The sequence below is a fragment of the Pteropus medius genome, unplaced genomic scaffold, assembly GCF_902729225.1.
Source record: "Pteropus medius unplaced genomic scaffold, Ma_sr-lr_union100, whole genome shotgun sequence".
NCBI classification, from domain to species: domain Eukaryota; kingdom Metazoa; phylum Chordata; class Mammalia; order Chiroptera; family Pteropodidae; genus Pteropus; species Pteropus medius.
The window spans coordinates 2,429,421-2,453,269 of NW_024342466.1; the positions used below are offsets into that span (position 1 = coordinate 2,429,421).

General features: G+C 59.8%; 2 protein-coding genes across 11 annotated transcripts; one reads left to right on the forward strand and one right to left on the reverse strand.

Moving 5' to 3' along the window:
• Nucleotides 1-1,966: 1,966 nt before the first annotated feature.
• On the forward strand, nt 1,967-4,646 carry PRLH (prolactin releasing hormone). Its single transcript, XM_039860463.1, has 3 exons — nt 1,967-1,989; nt 3,656-3,816; nt 4,312-4,646. The coding sequence occupies exons 2-3, from the start codon at nt 3,717-3,719 to the stop codon at nt 4,458-4,460; spliced, it is 249 nt and encodes an 82-aa protein (XP_039716397.1). The 5' UTR covers nt 1,967-1,989; nt 3,656-3,716; the 3' UTR covers nt 4,461-4,646.
• Nucleotides 4,647-9,461: 4,815 nt separating this feature from the next.
• On the reverse strand, nt 9,462-22,792 carry RAB17 (RAB17, member RAS oncogene family). Of its 10 annotated transcripts, XM_039860374.1 has the most exons (10): nt 22,650-22,792; nt 22,414-22,488; nt 22,201-22,304; nt 21,389-21,476; nt 18,182-18,264; nt 17,701-17,900; nt 13,586-13,737; nt 12,491-12,616; nt 11,129-11,222; nt 10,236-10,902 (listed from the first exon to the last, which is right to left on the reverse strand). In XM_039860374.1, the coding sequence occupies exons 6-10, from the start codon at nt 17,867-17,869 to the stop codon at nt 10,661-10,663; spliced, it is 783 nt and encodes a 260-aa protein (XP_039716308.1). In that variant the 5' UTR covers nt 17,870-17,900; nt 18,182-18,264; nt 21,389-21,476; nt 22,201-22,304; nt 22,414-22,488; nt 22,650-22,792; the 3' UTR covers nt 10,236-10,660. The 10 variants fall into 10 exon arrangements, with proteins under 10 accessions (XP_039716382.1, XP_039716308.1, XP_039716327.1 ...); XM_039860448.1 differs by lacking the exons at nt 10,236-10,902; nt 18,182-18,264 and adding an exon at nt 9,462-9,850; XM_039860393.1 differs by lacking the exon at nt 18,182-18,264 and having other exon boundaries at nt 22,201-22,252.
• Between the last annotated feature and the right edge of the window lie 1,057 nt (nt 22,793-23,849).

Consider the following 23,849-nt stretch of genomic DNA (forward strand, 5'->3'; position numbering starts at 1 on the left):
CAGTCACACCGGCTCTGGGGACCCATTCCCAAGGCACACAGCAGCCAGGAGAAGCCCCAGGAGCCAAGAGCCAATATCTCACTTGCGTCTGCCACCTGCCACGTCACATCTCCAGCTCTCAAAGTGCCCCTCAGTAATCCCGGGTCCACTGATGGGTGCCACCAGAGACCACAGCAGGGGGACGCCATTCTCCCCTCAGAAGGGCTGAGGCCTCTGCTTCCACACTGAGTGGGAGGAGGGGTTAGAGCAATGTCACAGTGCCAGGGCCACCTCCCCCTGGCCTGCTGCCGCCCATTGGTGAGCCCCCAAAGTGGCAGGGCACCAACGCCACACTGTGACAAGGCTACTTTGCTGAAAGGGGGTTCACTGCCCCCTTACACGCATGTGCATGCACATGTACAGACAGGCACATGTGTGCACAACACACAGGTACAGTCGTCACACATGTACACAGGCATGTGCACACATGTGTAACAGGCACATCCACACACACATGTACACAGGCGCGTGTACACACAGGTGCGTGCACACACAATGCGCACACATGCACACACAGGTATGTGCACACACAATACACAGGCGCGTGCACGCTCACTCGCCCACGGTGATGCTCGCACAGCCACCTCCAGCTCCCGTGGTCTCGTACTTCCTGTAGTTCCCGTTGTCCCGGGCGGCCAGTACCACACACACGTCCCACGGGCACTGCCCTGGGGACTCACGCCAAGACAGGCCCACACCTCGGGCCCACAGTCCTCCATCATCACCGCTATCCGTAAGAACCATCCAGGGGCTTTGGCCACCACTGATGCTGGGCCACCCCAGGACTTCTGACGGACCCATCCCCAGCGACCTCACTCAGCAGCCAGGGTGACGGCCCTGCGCCCGCCCTCCACCCCCGCCCGACACTAGCCCTCACCACCGCCCCGGACTCCAGACCCCCAGGGCGCCCACCAGCCACCACAGCATCACCACCAGGAGTGGGCAGCCGGGTATGACAACCCCCAGAGGGTGAAGTGCTGCCCCGAAGATTCTTCTAGAATCTGATGGAGGCACATGACTTGGCACATCGCCACCCTGAACGTCCAAGGGGCAGCCGAGAGGTCCCCGCCTCAGCACAGCTTCCCTAAGACTGTGCCCAAACCACCTACTGGCCTTGACACAATCGAGTTATTCGGAATATGAGTAAGTTAAATGGTAGAACATCGGGTAGTTATTTCAAATGGTATCGATATTCGTCATGAAAAGAATGAGATTCAAAACATATAAATAGGCCTAGTCTGCCCCGCAAACGTGGGGATCCCACTGGAAGGGAACAGAGCACACACGTTAAATTCCTTCCAAATGTATATAAATTGCTTCTATAATAAACGTCAACATATTTGTTTCCTAATAATAACAAATCTACTTTAAACGTTAACTAGAAAGACTTGTAAAAGCCTAGAAAAAAGATGTATTTTAAGTTGTGGAAATGGGATGAAAGTGGTTTGTACATGGTGAACGCCACTACGGAAAGCCACGTGAGTGATGGACAAGGACGGGGAGGTGTCACGAAGATACAGAACCGCCGTGCCAGGCACGGGTGGCCTGTCCTCTCACCTCTCCAGTGGGAACCACGATTCGGAGGAGGGGCTGCTGCACGGTCACCTTTCTGGGTCGTGACAGTGGCTCCGGTGCTGCCCGGACCGCTGGCGCCTGACTTTGCAGTCTGCCGCTAAGGCCAGTGTGAAGAAGGAAGCTAATGTGTTTTAAAACCACTCGGCCCAAATGAAATTACATAACCCAGAAGGGACAAATCCCCGTCACTGATGAGAGTTTAAAAAAAAAAGGAAATCAAAGACTCCGTCTTTGACGCTGCCCAGTGAGGGATGGGGGAGGGGGCTGTCTGGGGGTCGCCCACTTCCTCCTCGGCTATAAAAGGAGCGAGCTGGCTCCCACCTGAGTCACCGCTCAGGACACCGGCAGCACTCAGCACCGCCGAGGGGAACCGCGGTGAGTAGCCTGGGACTGGGGAGGCACCGTCACTCTGCCCTCTACCTCTGCAGAATCTCAGTCTGGGTGTGGGTCACGGCTCTCGGCACCCAGGGCTAGCACCGAGGGAGCCAGGCAGGGCAGTCGCCTCACCGTGTGTGTGTCCGAGGGCCGCCCCTGCCTGCCCGCCCGGGGACCCCAGGGCTCAAGCACTCCATGGTGGAGACAAGAGGCCGAGGCGGCCGGAGCGACTTCCCTGGGAATGCAGAGCAGGAATCCCACAGGCAACAGCAACACCCTCCACCTGAGGGGACACGGGTCCTCGGGGATCAGGCGCCAGGCGCTCATCACATTCTCCTGAGACGCCCTCCTCCTGGCGTGGGTCCCCGCCAGGCTGCATGCAGCTCTTTATCACCGTGCTTTCACGGCACCTCCATGTCCTCCGAGTCAGGGGTCCCCCACCCCATGTGCGACACCCCAGCAGGTCTCTACAAAGGGGAGGGGCGTGCATTTTATATCGCTCAGGTGGAGCGCACCTTCCACGGGGCTCAGGGCCAGGCTGGAAAGGCAGAGTGGGCAGAAGGGTGATCTCTGAGACAAACAGGGCTCTTGGGCGTCATCTGGTGGCTCCTGAAGTGCCGAGGGTGGGGGCATCCGGGAGGGGCCAGCCCCTGAGGCTGGGACAGGTGCCAGGTCTGCCGGGTGGATGCATCTAGGCAGATCGGCGCCTCCACTCCAGCAGGACGAAAGGTGGGTGTTCTGGTACCTCTGTGGCCTGCAGCGCCCTCTCCCTCCACCGTCTAGGGGATTGTCCTGCCACGTGAGACCAGGTCCCGCCTTCTGCGGGCTTATCCTGGAGGCTCTGCAGGTTGCATCTGGGGTTGTGGGAAGGGGGTTGCTCTTGGTAAGGACACAGGATGCCAACTCTCCTGCAACGCCAGGATTGTCGGCTGACACCCTCCAGCAGGGAAGGGGCAGGACTGAAGTGGGCATCAGGAGGTCAGGAGGTCCTGGGACGGTGAGGCAAAGAATCTTGCACCACACCACACCCCCGCACCCCCCTCCCGAGCCTGGTCCAGGCCCAGCACCCCGAGCCTCCCAGGTCATAATTGAGGTTGGGTAAGTGCCCCCTACAGCTCGGCAGGCCCTTGGGGCTCTCCAACCTGCTCACCTCGGCCCCCCGCCCAGGCCCGGGTGCACAGCACGTGCAGCCACGCAGAGATCTCCCGCATCTCCCGGTTCCCTGACACAGACAGACTGACAGACCGCCTCTCCGCACCCACAGCTCTTACACCCTCTGGTTCCTTCTGCTGACAGTCTGTGCGAACACCTTTCTGATGGCAGAGGAGCCCGTCAGCGGCAACACGCACACAATCACCTCATTTAATGCTCACTGTACAGAGGAGAGAATGCGGTGCGGGGGGCAGGGCAGCCTGCAACTTCTGTGCTCACGCCCACCCCAGCACAGGGCGGAGAAATGCACGCACACACGTGCACAAGCATGTAACCACATGCAGTCACGTGCACACGAGCACATGCGGGCACGCACGCCTCACACGTGTGCACACGCGCGCACACTCACCTGTGCATGCACACGCACTCTCACACGACACCCGCGCCAGCTAGTCGCCCCGCTCTGTGCGCATGCGCCTGCGCCCTTCTGACGTCGCCCCACCCTCCGCCCCAGGCCGCGCCCTCCCGTGCGGGATCCCACCTCGAGCAGCCCCAGCCTCGCAGGAGCGGGCGGGATGCGGGAGCCGCGGGCGTGGCTCTTGTGCCTGCTGCTGCTGGGCCTGGCCCTGCGGGGGGCTGCCAGCCGAGCCCGCCAGCGCTCCATGGAGATCCGCAGTGAGTGCCGGGACCCCTCACCCGCCGACCCCACCCGCCGCCCCAGGGCCACCTCCTCACCTGGGCCATCATCCTGGCCACGTGCCCCAGCGCTGGTCTTCACCTGTCCTCTCCCCAGAGTGGCCCTGTCACCTGCGCCCCAGGGTCCCTGTCCAGCACGCACTGGAGAGGTTCACTTCCCCACCAGGGAGGTCTGGGGCCAAGCAGGCTTTGCCCGCCCCTGGCACGAGAATGGAGGGTGGGAAGGGAGTTGGTCCTTGGTCCTAGGGTAAGTTTGAATTGTCATTTCCCAAAGCCACCCCACCACCCAGAAATGGCTCCGCAGACCCCCTGGGTGCCCCTCTTTATGGGGTCATCCAGCACGGCCTGGGTGACTGGGCAGCCGTGAGCCAAGCATGTGCGTATGCACTGGGCCCTGCCATCGGCCCAGCGGGAGCCCAGGGCGCACACAGCAGGGGCCACGCATCTGTGACAGCTCTCGCTGTCCCCCTCCAGCCCCGGACATCGACCCTGCCTGGTACATGGGCCGCAGGATCAGGCCCGTGGGCCGCTTCGGCCGGAGGAGGCTGGCTCTGAGGAACATCCCGAAGCACCTGCTGGCCGGCTTGTCCAGGGAGGGGGTGCCAAGCCCCTGGGGAGGGTGACAGCCCCTCCCTCTCCACCAGGGGCCGCTTTCCCTTCAACCCCAATAAAAGCAGCTGGCCCTGTCCAGATGTGTCTGTGTGGTGACATGCTGGGGGTTTTCTTCCATGGCATGCTAGCCCAGGACACACAGAGCTCAGCATGTCAGAGGCTCCATGACTCACCCATGGGCACCCAGCACAGAGCAGGGGAGCTGAGAGTGTCCTGGCCACCTGCAGCCACGGTGCCCTCCTCCTGAGGCACCCTGAATTGCCGCCCAGGCTGCACACTGCACAGCTCACTCTGCAGGAGGCCCCCCAGGGAAGGACGCCCCGCCCCTCAGCCCACCCTGCCCCTCCCTCAGCCCCAGCCCCTTGGCCTCCCTGGTTGGTATTCAGGAGAGAATCATGGGCTCCTCGGTCCCAGTCGTCCCTGGGGAGGCGTGAACCCGCATGGCTTCCGCCCACACCGTGTCCCTTTGCCGCCTGTTTCAAATGCCGCGGTGGTGTCTCTGTGTCTTGCCTCAGATGTAACTCGCTTTGGGGTGAGGGGACACTCCACTCCTGACTGGGCGACTGAGCCCAGCCCTTAGCTTCTCTGAGCCTCGGTTTCCACATCTGGCAGGGACACGTGCTCGGTGAGTGCCAACGCCTTCCTCGAGCCCGGTCCCAATCCAGCACTGGGGGACTTCCGGACATGATCATCCATAGCCCACCCTGCCCTCAGGACTCCTGTCCGCCACGCTCGGGAGGGCCCAGTGACCAGGACCCAGACAGGCTGCAGGACCCCAGAGACCAGCTGTCCCTGCTCTAATTCGAGGAAGGCGGGTCCACGGCTCACCAGCCAGTGAGAGGAGGCAGAGCTGGCCCAGACCAGCCGGATGGGGCTGTGCCAGGGGCCGCCCCACCTCCCGGCTCACAGGGAGGCCAGGGAAAGGCCGGAGGCCATGTCCTCCAGGGGAGAACCCCTGCCATGAGGGCCCGTCCCCAGGTCCCCAGGGTGGAGTGAGCGCGTGGGAACAGGGTCAGACTGCTCCCCGGGCAGCAGGTGCTGGGCCGGGCCTGGCTCACAGCCCAGGAGAGCCAGCGGGCGGGTCCTCGAACAGCTGCACAAGGACCCGCACCTCCCCTGGGAATGTGCCCAAGAGACCCGAGGACAATGCAGGGGAGGGCTCACAGCAGCAGAGAGCCGGAGACCGGAGCGGGGGCGGGGGCCGCCGTGCGCCAGCCACAGGTCCGGGAGCACCGGGGCGGTCTGCGTGCACGGTGGCGGAGAACAGCTCAGCCGCAAAGCCGAGCGGAGCCCCGACACCTGCGATGCGGATGGACCTCGACGACGGGGCTGCGTGCCGGAGCCCGCACTCGGGAGCCCGCACATCGGGTGCTCCCATTTCCGTGGCATGCCCATTTGCAGAGACAGGAAGGCCATCGGCATTCTTGGGCGAGGAGAGGGGTGGGGAGTGACTCCTGAACTGGCACGGGCTTCCTTCCAGGGGGGTGAAATGTCTTGAAACTGAATGGGGGGGGCAGGGGCGGGGTGCAAAACACTGTGGATGTGCTCGATGCCCCTGAAGTGTGCAGGACACTAAAAATGAAAACAGACTCCACAGCCGGCGGCGGGTGGGGGGAGCCCAGAATGGAAACGCGACAGTGTGACAGCGGGCTCCAGATTCCCACCGGGCCTGGGGTCTCTGAGCCCAGGGAACAAGGGAGGACGCCTCCCGGGGAATGCCCTGGCTTGGAGGGCGGGAGCCAGCGGCATAAGGAGCCCAGCAACCAAGTCACCGATCAGGGACGGCTGGTCCTGCTCTGCTCATAGAGCGCAGTCTGTCTGCAGCTTGTGTGGCCGAGCGGGGGCCGGGGGACCGGCTGGCATCTTCTGGCAATAGCCCAGCAGGTCGGGCCTGGACCAAGCTTCTGGCAAAGACAGGGACAGAAGCCCAGTGGCCACTATCCACAAGCAGCAGCTGAGCAGCCCTCCTTGTCAGCTGGGGCAGTGGCAGGGTCCCTGGTAGTGATCTGTCCCCTGGAGGGCCCAAGGGAGGGAAATTCTCCTGAGGTTCATCAGATGGACTCAAGCCCTGCTGTGCCTCTGGCCAGCCGAGAGGGGGTTTGGGGGGCAGCCTTCAGACCGAGGGGCACAGGGAAGAGGGGGAGCTCCTGCCCTCTGGGCTGGGCTGACTGCACCCCCAAACTTCGTTTGTGGAAACCCTAACTCGCAGAACCTCGGAATGTGTCCTCACTTGGAAATAGGGTTGTCGCAGAGTCGCCAAGATGCGGTCACACTGGAGTGGGTGGCCCCTAATCTCACCCAACTGCTGTCCTCACAAAAGGGGGGATTGGGACCCAGACTCACAAAGGACGGCGCCGAGCAAATGCGGCAGAGGTGATGACGCTTCTCCAGGCCAGGGAGCTCCAGGGCTGCGGGAACCGCCAGGAGCAGTCGAGGCCCGGCAGCTTCTCCCTCGGCCCCCAGGAGGAGCCAGCGCTGCCTGCGACTCGCTCCCAGGCTCCCGGCCCGCACTCGGGCTGTGCCCAGAGAGAGAAGGAGGCAGACGCTTGCCTGTTTCCACAAGTTCTTATTGTGCAAGTTTTCAAGCATTCGAGAAAACTCAAAAAGCTTCTCTCAGAAGCATCGCAGACGCTCCCCTTACAGTCAAGTTACGGTGTTTACTTCCCTCCCCCGCCCTCCTCTGTCCCTCTCTGCCCTTTAGAAGCAATTCCTAGACATCATGACGTTTACCCGAGATATTTCTGCATGTTGCTCCTCAAAATAAGGACAATCTTTCACACAATCACAAAATTACGCCTAAAAATTTTTGTGGTCATTCCATAATATCTAGCGTTGACTCAAAAACCACCAAATATGGCAGAAAGTCTTAGTTGTCCTTTGTTTTGAAACCAGGCTCCAATCTGAAGTCACAGTTGCAGTTAGCTACTTCTCTTTGGTCCCTGAGCTTTTCATTCGGTCGTGACTCTCACAGGAGCCCAGACGCGTCACCCCGTAGGATGATCCACGTGCGTGATTTGTCGACCGCTCCCCCAGCGGCGTCACCTCGTTCTGTCCCCGTATTTCCTGTCACTGGGAGGAAGATGTAGGGGCATAACTGGATTCAGTCACCCACTGCGGGCACGAGGCTCTGTGTCGCATCGTGTCTGACAGCGGGGCACCCCGACAGACGCCACGCCTGACCGTTTATTTGAGGCGGCTGTGTCCCCCGTGAGGGGCGTCACCCTGCAACCTGCAGAGGTCCCCGCCTGTGGCCGCAGCCTGCTTCCCAAGAAGCTCAAAGCCAGCGACTTGAGCGTCCGTCTGCTGAGACCCTGCCGGCGGCTCAGTGCTGATTCTCTAAGGCCATCGACGTCTCCCAGCCGATTCTTCTAGATGTTTCTCTCTGTCTTTTTTCCCTTTGTGTTTTCTTTTGCGGTGGTTCAGCACCTTACAAATCATTTCTGATGCTCACGTGGCTCTACGTTTGGGCAGTGGGAGCCCCATAGGGAATAAATTTTGAAAGAAGAAGAATGGGTCCCTGGCTCAGTCCTGTGGGCAGAGGGGGACATGGAGGGGACACGGCCAACAGAAACAGGAGAAAGGTGACAGTCACAGGCAGGTCAGCGGGAGCGCTCCAGGGTATCACTTATCAACCTCCCTGCCTCCTGCCTCCACTGTGTGCACGTGAATGCACGCAGACGCATGCACACATGCGCACACACGCACACGCGCACACACGCATGCACCAGCTCCGAGAAAACCCGGCAGCACACTCAGGCTCAGAAGGGCTGGGGCATCTTCCTGGGCTGCGTGCAGGACAGTGAGCTCACCACTGGCCTCCCCCGGGCCCCGGCGCAGTCCTGGGACCATTTGTCCTGGAGCATCTGCGCCTTGAATGCCTCAGCCACGGAGTGCGCCACGCCCACCGCCCCCTCCCACCTCACCTGCCCGGCCGGCCCAGAGCCTTCCGCGAACATCTGTGCTCATGGTGGTGCCGTGTCTGGGAAAAGCCGCCTTTTCTTCAGAGCTCTGGGAGGGAGGGACGGTTTCTGTCCTCTCGTTGGACACACATTTGCTGAGCGCCTGGCGTGAGTCAGACACTGTAACCGGGCACTGGGCACGCGGCAGAAGGAAGCGCGGACAGAACCTCGGCCTCCCGCAGCGCCCCGCCTCCGCTGAGCAGGGGGTCCACCTCCGAGGGCTCCGAGCCGCCCTGCAGGCTGGTTTAACCAGAGCCCCAGTGAGCGAGGGGTGCTGCGCACGGAGGCCCCCAGGTGATCCCAATGCTGAGTTGAGCCCCACCTGCCTGAGGGGGGGGGAGTAAGGGCAATCACATCCCAGGTGATGGAGAACCCAGGCTCCAGGACCACAACGCGCCCCATCCAAACGCGGGGGAGGGCGTGATAAAAGGATGCCGGGCGGAAATGAGTCCCAGGATGTTTTAATAACAAACTCTAGCACGGTGACACTAGCCTGACGAGTCAGGCAGAGATACACGGGCATCCTACAGATGTCATCCACACACTGCCCACTCCCCTGAAACGCCAGAAATTCCTCCGAAAGCCTGGCTTTCGGGAGTGAGGACCGGACCCGGGAGCAGCAGGTCTGCCCTAATTGGGCGGTGGTGCAGCGCCATCTAGTGGCCGGGGGCACCTCCGCCGCCCGCTCCTCCAAGGGGAGTCCGCCCGGCTGGTGCGGGGCGTGCCCGGCCCTCTAAGCCGTGGAGGCACAGAGAGCACGAGGCAGCGGGCCCTCCCAGAAGCTATTTATTTATCCTTTAGCTTGTCTCGAAGGTCATGACAAGAAAGAGTCCTGTGCAGTCTGCTCCACTGTTGTCTGGAAAGGTCACGTGAGAAGTGTCTTTTGGAATAAGCAGCGGAGAGTCTGAATCGCGAGACACCTGGGCTGCCCACGGCCCCAGACTCTGGCTCTGCCGGGGTGCAGCTCCCTCCTGGCGGGCCGGCTAATGCCCGCTGAGATGCAGTGGGGTGCAGGGAGACCCTGGGCTGTCTGCCCCCCACACACACACACACACCCGATGGATCCAGACAACCACCCAGAATCTGGAAGGGGGGCTGCCCTGAGAGGGGCCGTGACCTTTGGCAGGGACGCGGCCCTGCTGAGGTGACCTCACAGACACGGCCTAGTCGGTGCCAGCCTCCGTGTCCTGGTCAGGCCCCCGCAGGGCCTGTGTGCAGCAGAGTCCGTCCCAAAGGTCCAGGGCTGGGGGCTAGGACCATGCGGTGTGGACGAGGGCAGACAGCAGGCCAGACGAGCCCCTAGAAATGCTCATGACATTTGGGTGCCGAGATGGGCAGAGTCAGCAGAAATGGACGCCTTCTACTTGCCCCTCTGCCAACATGAAGACGCTTCCAGTGAAGCCCTTTCGGGTGGGTAAAATGTCCTATTTAACACTTCAGACCTGCCGAGCATAGTCCCAGGGGCAAGGATGAAAACCAGCATCGACCCCCAAAAACAGCCACCTTGGCATACCCTCACCCTGCGCGGGGGCCCGCCGCCCAAAGGGACCGTCTGGCCTCTCCATAAAGGCTGATAAGCAGTGACAAGGTGACTGCATGGCGTGTCACCGACAGAGAGATGTCCTGTGCCCACCTTAGTCCCCACCAGCCACGTGGGCCCGCCTCCTCTGTACTCCCACGAGCCCCCCAGAATATGTGCAATAAAAACCCACCTTGCAAATCCACCACAGACTAGGTTACAGAAAGCGGTTTAATTTTTGGAGGCTAAAGGGCTGAGTCCTCACGCTCACCAGGCACGAGCATGTCATTGTCAAGTGCACAGCCCCCCAGCCCTCTGGCAGACACCTCTCCCCAGGGACAACTGCCCCGAGCCCCACTGAAGATGGCCGCGGCCCCGTGACTGTCGCTGGTCACCTCCATCCGGGCCTGCTCCGCCCTGCGCAGTCCCAGGCACAGGCGGGGTCTTGTGCAGCGCCCTGCGTGAGGCCGCCGTCCACCCGCCACGTGGTCCGACCCCTGTATTCCCGACCTGTCCCCCGACCTGTTTCATTCCTCTGCGTCGGGAGGCAGCAGAGGGCACAATCAGCCTGGCAGGGGCGGGCGCGCCTGGTCTGGGCATTTGGGATTAGGTCTGTGTTGGGGTGTCGGGTATCGGGAGGCGGATCGGACACCCCGGGAGCCATCTGATACCAGCGCTGTCCTGCACGACCCCGCCAGTTCCGAGGGGTGCCAGCTCCAGCCACTTCTAGGACTCAGGAACAAACCGGCGCCCATGGAGAGTCAGAATCGAGTGCCACTGTGCACATAGAGCCGGCAGCGGCTCCCTGAGGACAGCCTGGCCCGGGCCTGGGGGCCCCTCCCGCGGCCCCTCCCACCGAGGCCGCTCCTAGTGGCCGCAGCACCTGGCCGCGCCGGGCGCCTGGTTCGCCGCCAGCTGTGCGCGTCCCCGCTGCGTCTGCTTCTCCGCCTTCTCCTCCGCCCTGCGCACCAGCTCCTGCGCTGGGACCCACGCGGGACGAGGGTTGCTGGGGGGCGGGGGAGACCCCGGCCCAGCAGCCCCAGCACACAGGGCCGTCCCGGGACGCCAGCCCTCCCTGCCGCTCTCCCGGAGCCAGTGACTCTCCTGCTCCCCGTCCAGGCCCCACAGACTTGCCGCTGGTCCCAGGACTCCGGGAAAGCAGACCCTTGGCGGTGCGGGGGTGGGAGGGACGGTCACTCACCAACTGCATCGAAGGCCTCAGTCACCTGGTGGTTCATTCTGGCTGAGGTTTCCACGAACAGCAGGCACTGGCTCGCGGCGAACTCCGCCCCTTCCTGGGGAGAACACGCCGGACACGCAGGCCGCTCAGGGGAGCCGTGAGGACGCTCGGCGCCCACAGCCGCGTGTGGCCGGTGCCACCACGTGCATTTGGGGTTTTTTTTCGTTAGGCGGTTTCCAGCTTTTCTGAGATCTACCCAGTTGCCTTCTAAGGCAGACCCGCCAGCCAGGTGTGGCCAGTGGAGAATCAGGGCCTCTGGCTCGTCCTGCCCGAGGGCTGTGTCCCCGTGCCCCTGAGCAGGGGCAGAGTCTGAGAAGGCCACTCCTTGGCATGACCCCTGACCCTACGGCTCCCTGGCACCTGTGGGCTCTGAGACTCGGGCAGACACCAAGCGACAAGGGGGGAAGCGCGGAGGGGCAGTGGGGACAGGGCCCTGGAGGAGCCCACCAGACCTTCCTCTGGTCCCTCCTGGGTCTCCCACACGGGTCAGGCCTGCATGGAGTGACAGACACCGCAGAGCAAGGGCGAGCTGGCCAGTACCGGGCTGCAAGTGTGGCCCGGAGAGGAGAAGCACTCCCAAGAAGGCCAGCGGGTGAGCGAGGACTGGGGACCCCCGTGTGGACCCCTCCCCCAAGCCTCCCTGACGCAGCCAGGGGAGGAGTGACCCTCAGGCTCCACAGCATCGCACCGCAGTGGTGTCCTTCCTGTCCCCCGGCCCACAGACTGCAACTCCTCCCCACTGAGCTCGGCCAGTCCCGTCCTCCCTCCCCACAGAGAGCCCTCGGGCCATCGCTCTGGTGGCCAATTAGTTTGCAAACCCCCGTCTCCTCCCACTGGCCACCACATTCAGCGATGGCTCCCCCAAGCCCTCCCCAGAGGGCTCACGCTGATGCCGCCCTGTCTTCCCCCTGCCCTCTCCCCACTCTCCTCGGAACCTTCCTGCCGCCTGTCTGTCTTCCAGATCACCTCCAAGGAAGCGGGCTGCCCTCTCCCGGAGGGGCGCCCCTCCTCCTGGACCCCGAGTCGCCTCTCCCTCTCGCTGACGCCAGCCCCTAATGTGGCCTGGATTCACCCTGGGAAGTGCATGTGTGTGCATATGGTCTATAAGTGTGTGACACAGCGTGTGCTCGGGTTCATGTGTGTGCATGTATGTGTGGTGTGTCAGTGTGTGGTGTGTGTGACAGCGTGTGCCTGTGCGGGTGAGTGCAGGTGTGCGTGTGTATGCGTGTGTGCACGTGTGTGTGACACAGCGTGTGCACGTACGGCAGGTGTGTTTTGGGGTCGCCCCTTCTCCAGGGACACGGTGGCCCGTCGCAGTCCTACCTCGACGCTGACCTCGCGCTCCTCCCCGAGGTCCGTCTTGTTGCCGACCAGCATGACCACCACGTCTCCCAGAGGGAGCTCCTTCTCCAGCTCCTTCAGCCACTGCTGAGCCTTGCAGAAGGAGTCCTAGGACAGAAGTGAGGCGACACTCAGGGGTGGCCCTCAGCACTGGCCCCAGAACAAAGAGCAGGTGCCGATGGCCGCAGCATGTAAAACAGCGTACAATCCCACTGGCTGTATGGCGGACCAGACCGTGCCCCTCCCCCGAGGGCTGCTCTGTCCCCTCGGAAGGGGCAGCGTGTCTTCTCCAGGTTTGTGGGCGTCCAAGTCACAGGGCAGCTCGTTCCCCACAACAAGGCCTGGGAGGCTGGAAGCTGTGGGACGTTCGGGCCAGACCTCCAGCTCCTGCAGCCCCCACTCCTGGAGGCCCTCAAGGACTTCTCTGTGCAGGAGGCTTTGGGGGAGTGACTGTCACCCTCAACCCTGATCCAGGACCCTGCAGACCTGGGCCCCACGCCGCCCCTCTCCCTCCCTGCGGCAAAGCTGACCAGGCCGGCCCGCCTTCAGCCGCAGGCCCCAGGGCTCCTGCTCCCTGGCCCAGAGGCCCTGACCTTCCTGTTCCCCTGCCCCTCGCCACCCACTGCCCCGCTCCGGCTAGAGCCTTCTTGCAGGAAGCCACCACCCCCCGGGGCTGGGGTTCGTGCCCCTCCCATCAACCCCCACGGGACCCCGCCCCGCGCTTCAGCTCTAAGTGTCCGCTCGCTTGTGGTTAGCCTCCGCCCGGATGGTACTCCAGGTAGGGCGTGGGCAGCTAGGGCCCGCGTCCTGTTCTGTGACACCCCCCTCACCAACTCAGTGGCCCTCAAGGGACCGCGAGCAATGGATGGTGCTCTGTGCGGGCTGCTCTGGTAGGGTCAGAGGGAGGGCTTCCTGGAGGGGGCGACCAGTTATCACTGATGTGTCATGATTCTACCACATGGCACCTGGACAGATCAGTCACACAACGCCTTCAGAAGGCAGTGTCCCGGGGCCTGGGAGGGCAGAAGGCAGATGCCCTATGGGGCGGGTGGGGCCATGCCCCAAGGGGAGCCCCACCTTGCTGGTGATGTCATAAACCAGAAGTGCAGCGTCGGCACCCCTGAAGTAGAGGTGGCAGACGCTGTGGTACTTCTCCTGGCCGGCCGTGTCCCAGATCTCCAGCTTCACAGACGCAGCACCCACGTCCACCAGCTTTGTGAAGAAAGCGCCTGGAGCAGGGAAGCGCAGAGGGGCCTTTATGTGTAGGCCGGGTCCTCCAGGCCGGGCTGGCGTGAGCCCCAGGCTCGGCCCAGTCAGAGAAACGAGCTTCCTGTCGCCCAGAGCCGGGGAGGCTGGGTGAACCCCTCTTCTGCAAGACAGTGATCTCCACGCAAAGCCAAGTGCTACATGTCATTTGTGGCGGGTACTTTGCAGGTCCCACAGGGCCTCTGGAGGCAAAGATGAACTCCCAGGGCCCTAACTCAAAACCTGACCGCTTTCCAAAGTGATCTGATTTGGAAATCGTTGTTTAGAAGCACCAAGATGTTCTGTCCCCTCAGTGTGGGGGGTATGTCACATACAGAGCGAGACAAGGGACAGGGAGCCGGCAGGGCAGGCCGGTGTCCAGAGCTGAGAGAAGCTGGCAGGATGCAGCCTCCTGCCAAAGTGACTGCCCGGCCCACCCCCCACGTGGGCTTCGGAGCCCACTGGGAGATTCTGCAAACGTGGCCTCACGTCTGAAATTAAAACTTTCACCCTGAAGCTCGTGTGTTGGTTTCCGGGGGCTGCGATAAGAAATCACCAGAAACTGGGGAGCTTAAAGCAACGGAGTTTATCCTTCTCATTCCGAAACCCAGAGGTCCGAACTCAAGGTGCTGCCTGGGGTAGGGGGTCCTTCTGGAAGCTCCTTCTGGAAGCCTCGCTCAGTGCTTGCCAGTGCCTGTTCCTGGGCTTGCAGACGTGCCGCTCCCGTCTCTGCCTCCCTGGTCATGGGCCTCTCCCTCCGCGCCCCCCACGGCTCTGATGGGGACACCAGTCGTTGGACTCAGGGCCACCCGAAACCCAGGACACTCTCCTCTCAACACCCTTAACCGACTGCCTCCGCAAAGACCCTTGTTCCAAGGAAGACCACATTCTTGGGCTCTGGGAGTTACGATGTGGACATATCTTTCGGGGGACACAATTCAACCCACTGCAGACGGGATAAGGGACGGGGCTGGGCTGCGGGTTTTAGTGCCCTTGTAAGGAGAGGCACAGAGAGTCCCCTGTCTCTCCGCTCCCTCCTTCCATGCGAGCACAAGGTGACTGCCGCCTACGAGCCACGGGACGAGGCTTCTGGGAACATCGGCCTCTTATCCGCACCCTCTGTCCATTTTCCCCCCGGTCACACCACGTTTCTGAGTTCGATTTTGCTGTGTCTTAAAAGCCGTCACCGGCAGCGCGCATGCGGCAGAAAACTCAGCTCTGCCTCCTTCGCTTCACAGCCCTGGCCTCCGACATGTTCGCTTTCCGTTCGGCCCTGTTCCCTCTCCCTCTGGGGGCTTCTGGAGCCTTCCGCCTGGTGTATGGACTGGATAGACCCCAACTGGACAATGAATGACATAGAATTAACTGGGGACTGCTCTCTAGCTGGTATTTTATGGCTCCAAATTAAAAAGTGTCTCTAATAAACGTTATCAACATAAAAATGGTTTTACTTTTTTACCTTTTTAACTTAAAAAACAAACAGCTGCTTCTGCTCACTTGCGCCCTCTGCTGGAAGGGCACGTGTAATGCAAGGCTTCTCGGGGACACGGTGGCTGAGGCAAAGTTCTCCTCTCGAAGGGAAGCGAGTTGGCGGCAAAGCTGGATGCGTCGGGTGCTTCCCCCCCACGCCCAGCCAGTCTGGGATTCGTTCTGGCTTCTGCTAGCAGATACGCATACAAGCGCTAGATGTCACCATCCTTCCGAAAGATGTCACTAAAAAAGTGCCGCCCAGGGAAATGGGCCAGAATTCCCGCCGTGGCCACTCAGGATGGCAGGAAGAGGGAGCCGCCCACCGCCCCTGCCAGGCCCTCCCGCCGCGGGTCAGGAAGCCTCCGCGGTGACTGGGAGTGGCCGGGAGCTCCAGGGTCTTTCCAGCCTCCTCCCGGTGAGGGGCTGGGGGGTGCGCCCACTTGGGGTTCCCACTCTGACTCAGCTTCCGGTCTGCCTGTCACAATTCCTGCTCCAACTCCTGCTTCCGCTGGATGGATGGGCTTTGCCGGAGGCGGCTGGGGCACTGTTCTGGAGAGCGAGCCTGGCACTCAGCAATCCTGCCCACCCAGCCACCCACGACCCAGGCCCTCTGGAGGGGGCCCAGACACCCCTGATCTTCCCGAAGGCTGGAGAATCTGGGAGTCTGCCTGTCCTGAGGGCAACATCACCACCGACCAGCCAGGCCCTGGGCCCACCCTGCTCTTAGGAGTCTGAGGAGAAGGTGACAGCCGTGAGTCATGACGTGGTAATCCACGACTTGAGTCGGCCTGCACAGAGCCCGCCACTGGACGGTACCTGCATCCCCGTTTCGCGAGTGAAAACACGGGGGTGCGAGCGAAGGCCACTGGCCCGTGGCCATCCGGCCGCTTCCTCGTTGGCCTCACACTCACCGAGCCAGCACCTCCGGCACTGCCCGCTGCCCCTCGGGGCGGGGCGCCCTCGCCAGGCGGCGACTTGGCCCCTCTGCCCGCCCTCCTGACTAGGGTGAGGTTCCTCCGTGTCTGCCATCGAGGGGGCTGGACAACGCAGGCCACTGTCACCCAGAAGAATGGCTGTGCTCCTCTCCTCATCCAAAAAGCAGGGCTGTCCCTCCACTGACGGTAACAGAATAACAAATAATAACACGGGGGCTGTCCATCATAATGACAGAAGAACATAATAACCTAATTACAATAATATAGACTATATCATAATAAAGTACTAAGAAACATAATAATAAATTTTATTAATTGATTTCCTATTCATGTGATAATCATAACATCCACCTCTAAAGGTCGTGATGTCAAGGGGTGTATAAGACACGTCAAGCAGACCCCGAGATATGAGTGGGGATGGTCATTCCTACACGGGATTTAGCTGCTAAAAGCAAAGGAGGCTTACTTCTGTGTCCTCAACACCCGGTATAATTGCTGGCACGTAGTAGGTGCTCAATAAACCAGTGCTGGCCCCATGGCTTGGTGGCTGATTAAATAAAGAAGGATTGCTAAACTCGGCTAGAGACTGTGGGCCACCTGCCAATCTACTCTGGCTGTTTCCTGCCTCCGAACACTCCCCCATGGCCCAGGGACACCGAGGTAGGACAAAGGCTCAGGCTCGGCCCCAGCCCCAGCATGGAGGGAAGCCTTGACTGGAGGGGTTCTTCCCTCCACAGACAGGAGCTGGGCCTGGGGATGGGAGCAGGGATGGGGACTAGAGGCTGGGGGAGGGGCAGCTATTCAGCTCACTTCAGAATCTTCCAGTCTAAAGCAGGCCGGGGACCAGGCCACACCCAAGAGATATTCACTAAATGTATGAATGAATGAATGAATGCATGCGTGAATGCATGAAGGAGTGGATGGACTCAGAAACAGGTGGCCTTTGGTGGCGGAGTTCAGATTTGACACCAAAGCTCTGATTCCGAGTGAGGTGTCCTCCGCCATGCCGGCCGCCCCCCAGGGGGCCTGGCACGAAGAACCTGCCATTTGGGAAAACCCGGGTCCCCCGCTCCCCGGGCAGACCGCCAAGGAGACTGACAGCAGATGCTTCTCCGACTGTTACGGGCGAGAACCGGGCAGTGCTGGCCTCTTCAAGAAGCGCGCGAGAGGGTCTGCGCTGCCCGCCGCCCCTTCCTGCTGCCTCCACCCCCACCCAGGCCGGGCTGGTAAACTGAGTCCAGGCAGAAAGGGAGCGCGTGTAGGGACACTGCCTGGGGGGCGGCCTTAGCCGAGGGGACCAGCAGGGTGAGAGGCCAGCTTGTCCTTCGGGTCCCCCTCCACCGCCCTGTCCCTCGCATAGCCAACCCGGGGGCCAGAGCCCCTGAGCCCCGGTTCCCCGTCCCTCGCGGGCCCGCCCACGGGGCCTCATCGCTCCCTGCCCAGCGCTCGGGGCTCCAGGACAGAGGGGGCCGCGTGCGCCCGCCACGTGCGTGGGAGGCGTGGCTTCCCCCCCGGGACACACGCCCCTGGCCCGCCACTTACACCCCACGGTCGGCAGGATACTCTTGAAGTCGCCCTTCGCGAACCGGAGAGCCAGGCTGGACTTGCCCACAGAGCCGCCTCCCAGGAGGACCAGCTTGAACACGGAGGGCTGGCCCGGCGCCGCCCCGTCCGCCTGCGCCATGCCCTGCGGCGTCCCGAGGAGGTCCATGTCCCCACCGGATCACCCGGGCGCTGCTTCCCTGCAGGACAGACAGAGCTCCAAGTCAGAGGCCGGGGCGGCACCCCCGCTCCGCTCTGCACCCCATTTCCCCACCCGTAAACGGGCAAACACTGCATTGTGGGGCGCGTGGATGGATGGTGCCCGCCAGGGGCCACCGCACCCCGAGAAGCAGCAGTGACTGATTACCCCCATTCCACTCACTCTCACTTTTTTATAAAACCTATTACTTATTCCAAAAAGTAGCTGAAACCTCAGTGTTTGGTTCAGGGATTAAAGTTAATGTTTCAAAAAATAATCTACCTAACAAGGTTGGTGCTTCAGGACCCTCGAAAGCTTTCAGCTTCCGGTGGCATCTAGAGCCTCAGAACCCACAGTGACACGCCCTGGAGAAAAGCAGCTCTGGGTCAGAATAGATTTCGGCAAACCCTGCGTGTTTGTTGACTACAGAAAATCCCAGGCACACAGAGCACAGTAGAGAGAATGCAGATCTTTCAATGGCCGTGTGCGTCCGTCATTCACTTCCACAATGACCAGCTGTGGAATGACAGATCGGTTTCCCGCACCCCCAATCCCCCACCACCGAAGATTAGTTTGAAGCAAATCCCAGACATCCTATTGTTTCGAATGCAAATCGCGCACAAATGGGAAAGCACCAGAAAAGCCAGCTGGCCCTCCAGAAATAAAGTTTCCAGCCCTGGCGATTCTTAAACTCTGAATGAAGGCCCAGGAAGCATAACCAGTCAGCGGTGTCTCAAAGTTCAATGTCACCAGAGATCATCGCTCAGCTTCACCATCGGCTCCGCTCACTTCTGTCTGTTCAAGTTGATTAAATCTCCCTCCACCGCAGCCTCCTATCTGGTCTGGCAGCTGCCGTCCCTGCCCCCTGCTCATGTGTCCAGTCCCCATAAATAGCAGTTAACGAAATAGATGGGCTCTGCAGTCATGGGGCCTACGGTCCCCTGTTCTCTTCCTGGTTGAAATTATCTCAGTTTTTAACTCTACTTTAATTCACAGCATTTTTTTAATGACATCTCTCTCGCTGGGCCAGAACCCCTCATGAAAGCGAGGTCTGTATTCATTGAGCATATAGGACATGCAAGGTCACGTGAACGCGCTGGGAATGGCTTAGCAGGAAGCCTTTGCCAGACAGACACGTTGCTTCCCACGGAGTATCTGCAAAAAGAGAGAATGGAAGGGCCTCCAGCCGCTCGAGGGCTCCGCTCTGAGAGGCCAAGACAAGCAGACCTCTCCTTACGTTAAGGCCGCCCCGTGAGGGTGCTCAGGCGACAGGGAGGAGCTGAGCGAGCCTAACGGGCGGGTGCGCTCACGGACGCCCGCTTGGCTGGGCTGCTCAGAGCCTCCTCCGGAAGCTGAGCAAGAAGCCTCCGGGGGCCTTCTCTCTTCCCGAGAGTCCCGGCAGCTTTCCTAAGACAGACGGGCTGCCTGCACGTCCACACTGAACCCACCGGGCCCCAGAATGGTCTCAGCCACTCACGGGACCCGCCACACGGCTTCCCACGTCAACGAGCCTGCCCCGGGCATCACCAGCCTGGACTCACTGGCCAAGACAGTCCGCTCTGTAGCAAGCCCTAACTTATAAACTGCTTTTTTTCCCCCAATACTCAGAGAAACAGAGAGCAAAGTGGTGGTTACCAAGGGCTAGGGGTTGGGGAAATGGGGAGATGTTGGTCAAAGAGCACAAACCTGCAGTTATAAGATTAATAAATTCTGGGACTCGTGTACACAGCGTGGAGATTATAACTAATAACACTGTATCATCTACCCGAAAGTTGCTAAGAGATTATAAATGTTCTCACCACAAAAGAAATAGCAACTATTTGACAGGAGGGAGGTGTTAGCGGATGCTACCGTGGTAATTATCATTTTGCCACATTTAAATGTATCAGAGCAACTGTGTTGCACACATTAATCTTACACAATGTTATCTGTCAGTTACATCTCAATAACGCTGAAACAGGGAACACCCTTAAGAACAGAATTTCTGAGTTTCTGTGCTACCCCAGGCTAATATCTTGTTTCCTGCTGGGGTTACTGAAGGCGCCTGCTTACAAGCAGATGATCCATCGATTCATGTTGTAATTTTACGTAGAGAGAAAGTTCTAACGCACCTACAACAATGCATTCTCAAGCATTTAAAGAAACCCCTTTAAGTTTTCCTTGCTAGTTTTCCCTCGCAATTAACAAAAGTCTTTGTGAGTCCAGAAAATCTTTAGCCCAAAATATTTTGGTTTGAATTCATCAAAATACGTGGAATGTGAATGAATATACCATTTCTATAATACCACACACCAGCATCTTATTCCTTTGTCAATAATACATCTGTTAAAAAAAAAACCTTTTACTATAAATATAAACACATCATTGTCAATATGAAAAAAAAAAATTGGAAATACTCATAATTCCATGCCCTTAATACAACCAGGAATGGTGTTTTGCCTACTAGCTTCTATTCTTAAAAAATAAATCTCAAAAACAAACAAGCTAAACCCCATAGTTTTGATATAAAATTTTGTATCCTGCCTTTAAAACAACATCATATATCGACATATATCAACACATTGCTATCTATGTTATATGTGACTTCAACATATATATATTTGATGACCTAACATTCCTGCAACTAGTCCAATTTGCCGAACCATTTTCCTGTTACCGTATTTTCATGTGCTTTAAATTTTTTTCTCTAATAATCAGACACAGAAAGCATTTTCATGCCTAACTTTTTGCGTGATTACAGGTTGTAAGCTTTCCATAATCAGAGGTTGGAGCCCTCTGTTCAGACAGAAAATTGAAAATGTGCCCCCTGACCCCGCCTCTAGATTTTAATCAAGATGTGGTTCTTTGAAGTCTTTCAGAGCACGAGGACCTCTCAGGAATGCAGTACCCGTGACAGCTAATCGGGACCCTCTCTTCAGCATCTGGATGTGGGGCGTTTCCCTTTCTTATGAGCCTGCCTCCCATCCGCCAAAGGCGGGGTGGGAAGACTGCAAACCCTAACGAGTCTTTTTTGGAGGGAAGGCATCCCAGGGAAGGGTCGAGACCGCTGGGTCTATTGTCGGGATGTCCCTCGTGTGCGCGACCCTTGCCGGGCGTGTAAAGGACACCGAGATTTCTGTGTGGCTGTCTGCTCGGGCGTCAGTCTGTACCGGCTGAGCATCCGGGTCCCTCACTCACAGCAGTTCACCTGCAGCTGGAACTTCAAGAGGAATCTCCTTCCAGGAGCCAGGAGGACCCACGCGGGGCACTGCGACCCTCAGGAGGATGGGCCCCTCCCCCCGCGGTGGCCTTTCTGTGGTGCACATGCCGCACACAGTCACACACAGACGCGGATATGAACACAGACACACAAGACTCCCCCACACACATACACACACAGACACTCTGTCAAGTACACAGAAGTTTAAATAATGACTCACGCGTCCCCAAGCCTGGTCACTACCAGGAAGCCTGACAGCCTGTCATCACCGGCTCCTGCAGGGCCCCTACCTGTCTGCCGTTCTTCCTCGTAAGGAAAGGTCAGCTTCCTCCGCTAGGCCTCTGGGTAGTGGCTGAGGCAGCCGGAGGGGCGGTGGCTCTGCTCCAACAGAAAGCAGGTAGAAGTGACAGTCTGCCCAGCCCCCCGCAACAGGGTCAGGCTGCTCCCTTCCAGCCAGGCTCCCAGGGCAAGGTCCGCTGGTCATGTGGCCACCTGGGCCAGGGACAGGGCAGGAGGCTGGACCATGGAGCAGGCGCAGCAGGAGCACCTGGGCGGCCAGCCGGAAGTCAGACTCTGGTCAGGTGTTTGCGGTTACCCAGCGCCGGCCGAGTCCCCCAGCCCTGGTAGGGCCCCCCATTTCAGCACACATCTCCCTGCGCTTCCTCGGACCTGCGCGGCTCTTGCCGCGGTTGAAACTAGCAGCCCAGAAGAGAAGGAAGGATTTCGGTCAAGTGAACTCATTCCTCCTTTGGGGCCCTCCCTGCCCCTGGCACCAGAGGCTAGCCAGGTAGGCTGGTCCGGGGCCAGACGACCGGATCCTGGCTGGGTGCCACCTGGGGGCAGGGCGCTGCATGTCTCTAATACCCTCCGCTCTCCTGTCACCCTCCAACCTGACTCTGCACCCCTGTGGCCCCATCGCAGCATCCTGCCTACCCCAGTGCCCAAGCGAATGCACACGGGGGGCCGTGCACTGCCCAGGCGATGCGGAAGCTACCCCGGGGCCTCAGGCTCAGGCAAACCCCACTGCTGGGCCAGGGGCTCCAGACCTCCTTTGCCTCTGCTCTGCGGTTTGGCCTTGCCACACCGAGAGCCACTCGCTCACGTTTAAGTCAGAAGGCGCCTTCCCGTGCAGCGTGCGAAGTCAGGCTCGGCACCTGGTGGGGAGGATGGAGACCGAGCACACAGACATTCTGGCCATGACCCCACCTGGACGAGGTCACATGCACGTCAGAACCATCACGCCTGCATGGGAACGAGGCAAAAAATGAACCCCCTCTCCCCCCAAAATAAAACGGAATGCAAGCAATTTACTTACAGGACCAGAATTAGTGTTATTTTTATACGGCTATACCAACTTTTGACTTTCTCTCCTGGCGTGTTATCAGCTTTCCTGTATTAGCATTAATAGGGAGAATTTCCACCACGGCACGCAATCAGGCCACACATACAGACAGGACACTCATATGCATATTCCCCCTTCAAAAGAAATGCACAATTACAGAACTTTGGAGCCGGGAGGGCCCCTGGGGAGTGTCTGGTCTGAGCACCCACCCAGAGTCTGAAAACTCTCGGCAACACCCCGTCCAACTGATTCTTCAGTCTCTGCTCAAATACAGACAGAGTCAGGAGCGTCTGCCCCTGAGGCAGCCGTGCACACGGATTCTGTCCAGCCACATCGGCCTTTCGCAACTGTCCACCTGTCACCCTCCTAGGGTCATTTGGCCGCGGGCTGACCCACGGTTGTATAAGCATTTCTGAGATTTTTGAAGAAGCTGTCGGGGCTCTGTGCCAGGCACAACGTGCAGACCCATGGCCCCCGCTCCTTGTAATGACACCCCATGTGGCTCAGAGTGTGAACACTTTCCAGTAGACGTGCCTGATGACCCCGCCCTGCGGTTCGTGGGTAAGAGGGGCTCCCCTTCCTCTTTGCGGAGCTGTAGTTAAGCCCCAAACTCTTAGTGTGGTAGGTATCTGAGGTCTAGATCTTCTGGAATGTTATCTCCCAGGGACTTTGTAATAAGCAGGTACAGTCACTTGCTGTGCCTGAAACCTTCGCCCTCGCTTATCTCAATGGAAAATTCCACCGGAGTTTCTGAACAGCAAGCTGAATTCCTCAGCTCAAAAGTCAGTTTCGTGCTTGGCTGCCCGCCAGGCTGGGGAGGGCCGAGCAGAGCAAAGTCCTGCCACTGGACTCCCAGGGCCAGCAAGGGCAGGACAGGTGCCCACAAGGAGGCAGCCGCTCTGGGTCCCTGGCCAAGTAGAAGGGGAGGGGCAAGGGAGACTCGAGAGGGGGTGCCGGCACAGGAGCTGGCAGATGGCGAAGGCGTTTGCCCGAAGGCCAGGGGAGGAAGGGTTTTCTGAGCCCCAGCAGCAGTGTGAGCGCAGTGCGAGGGGCCTGGAGTGGCCTGCTGTGAGGGGACACCAGACGACACTGCCAGGGTCTGGGGTGGAGGCCAGAGGGGTGAAGATGGAGAGCCTTGGCCAATTCTGGTGAGACTAGAAACAACAAAACCAAAGCAGCGCCTGGCACTGAGCACCTACTGTGGATCAGGTACTGTGTAAGGCCCGGACTCCAAACGGCTGATCTCATCCTCTTCCTCATGGCAACCCCACCCCGTGGGCACGGGTGGGGTCCCTCCGCCGGCCCCTCCCCGTGGGCAAGGAGTTCATGGGGCCCCCAACGTCGAGATTACGCTCCCAGATCCCGAGCCCACAAAATTCTCTGCTCAAGGAGCCCCCAAGCCCACTTCC

Bases quoted from the DNA above. Each gene is read 5' to 3' on its own strand.
- PRLH (XM_039860463.1), top strand. From the start codon at position 3,717: ATGCGGGAGCCGCGGGCGTGGCTCTTGTGCCTGCTGCTGCTGGGCCTG. The intron at 3,817-4,311 runs GTGAGTGCCGGG...GTCCCCCTCCAG, and splicing joins GCGCTCCATGGAGATCCGCA to CCCCGGACATCGACCCTGCC.
- RAB17 (XM_039860393.1), bottom strand. From the start codon at position 17,869: ATGGACCTCCTCGGGACGCCGCAGGGCATGGCGCAGGCGGACGGGGCG. The intron at 13,738-17,700 runs GTAAGTGGCGGG...TCCCTGCTCCAG, and splicing joins TATCCTGCCGACCGTGGGGT to GCGCTTTCTTCACAAAGCTG. The intron at 11,223-12,490 runs GTAGGACTGCGA...TGTTCTCCCCAG, and splicing joins AGCGCGAGGTCAGCGTCGAG to GAAGGGGCGGAGTTCGCCGC.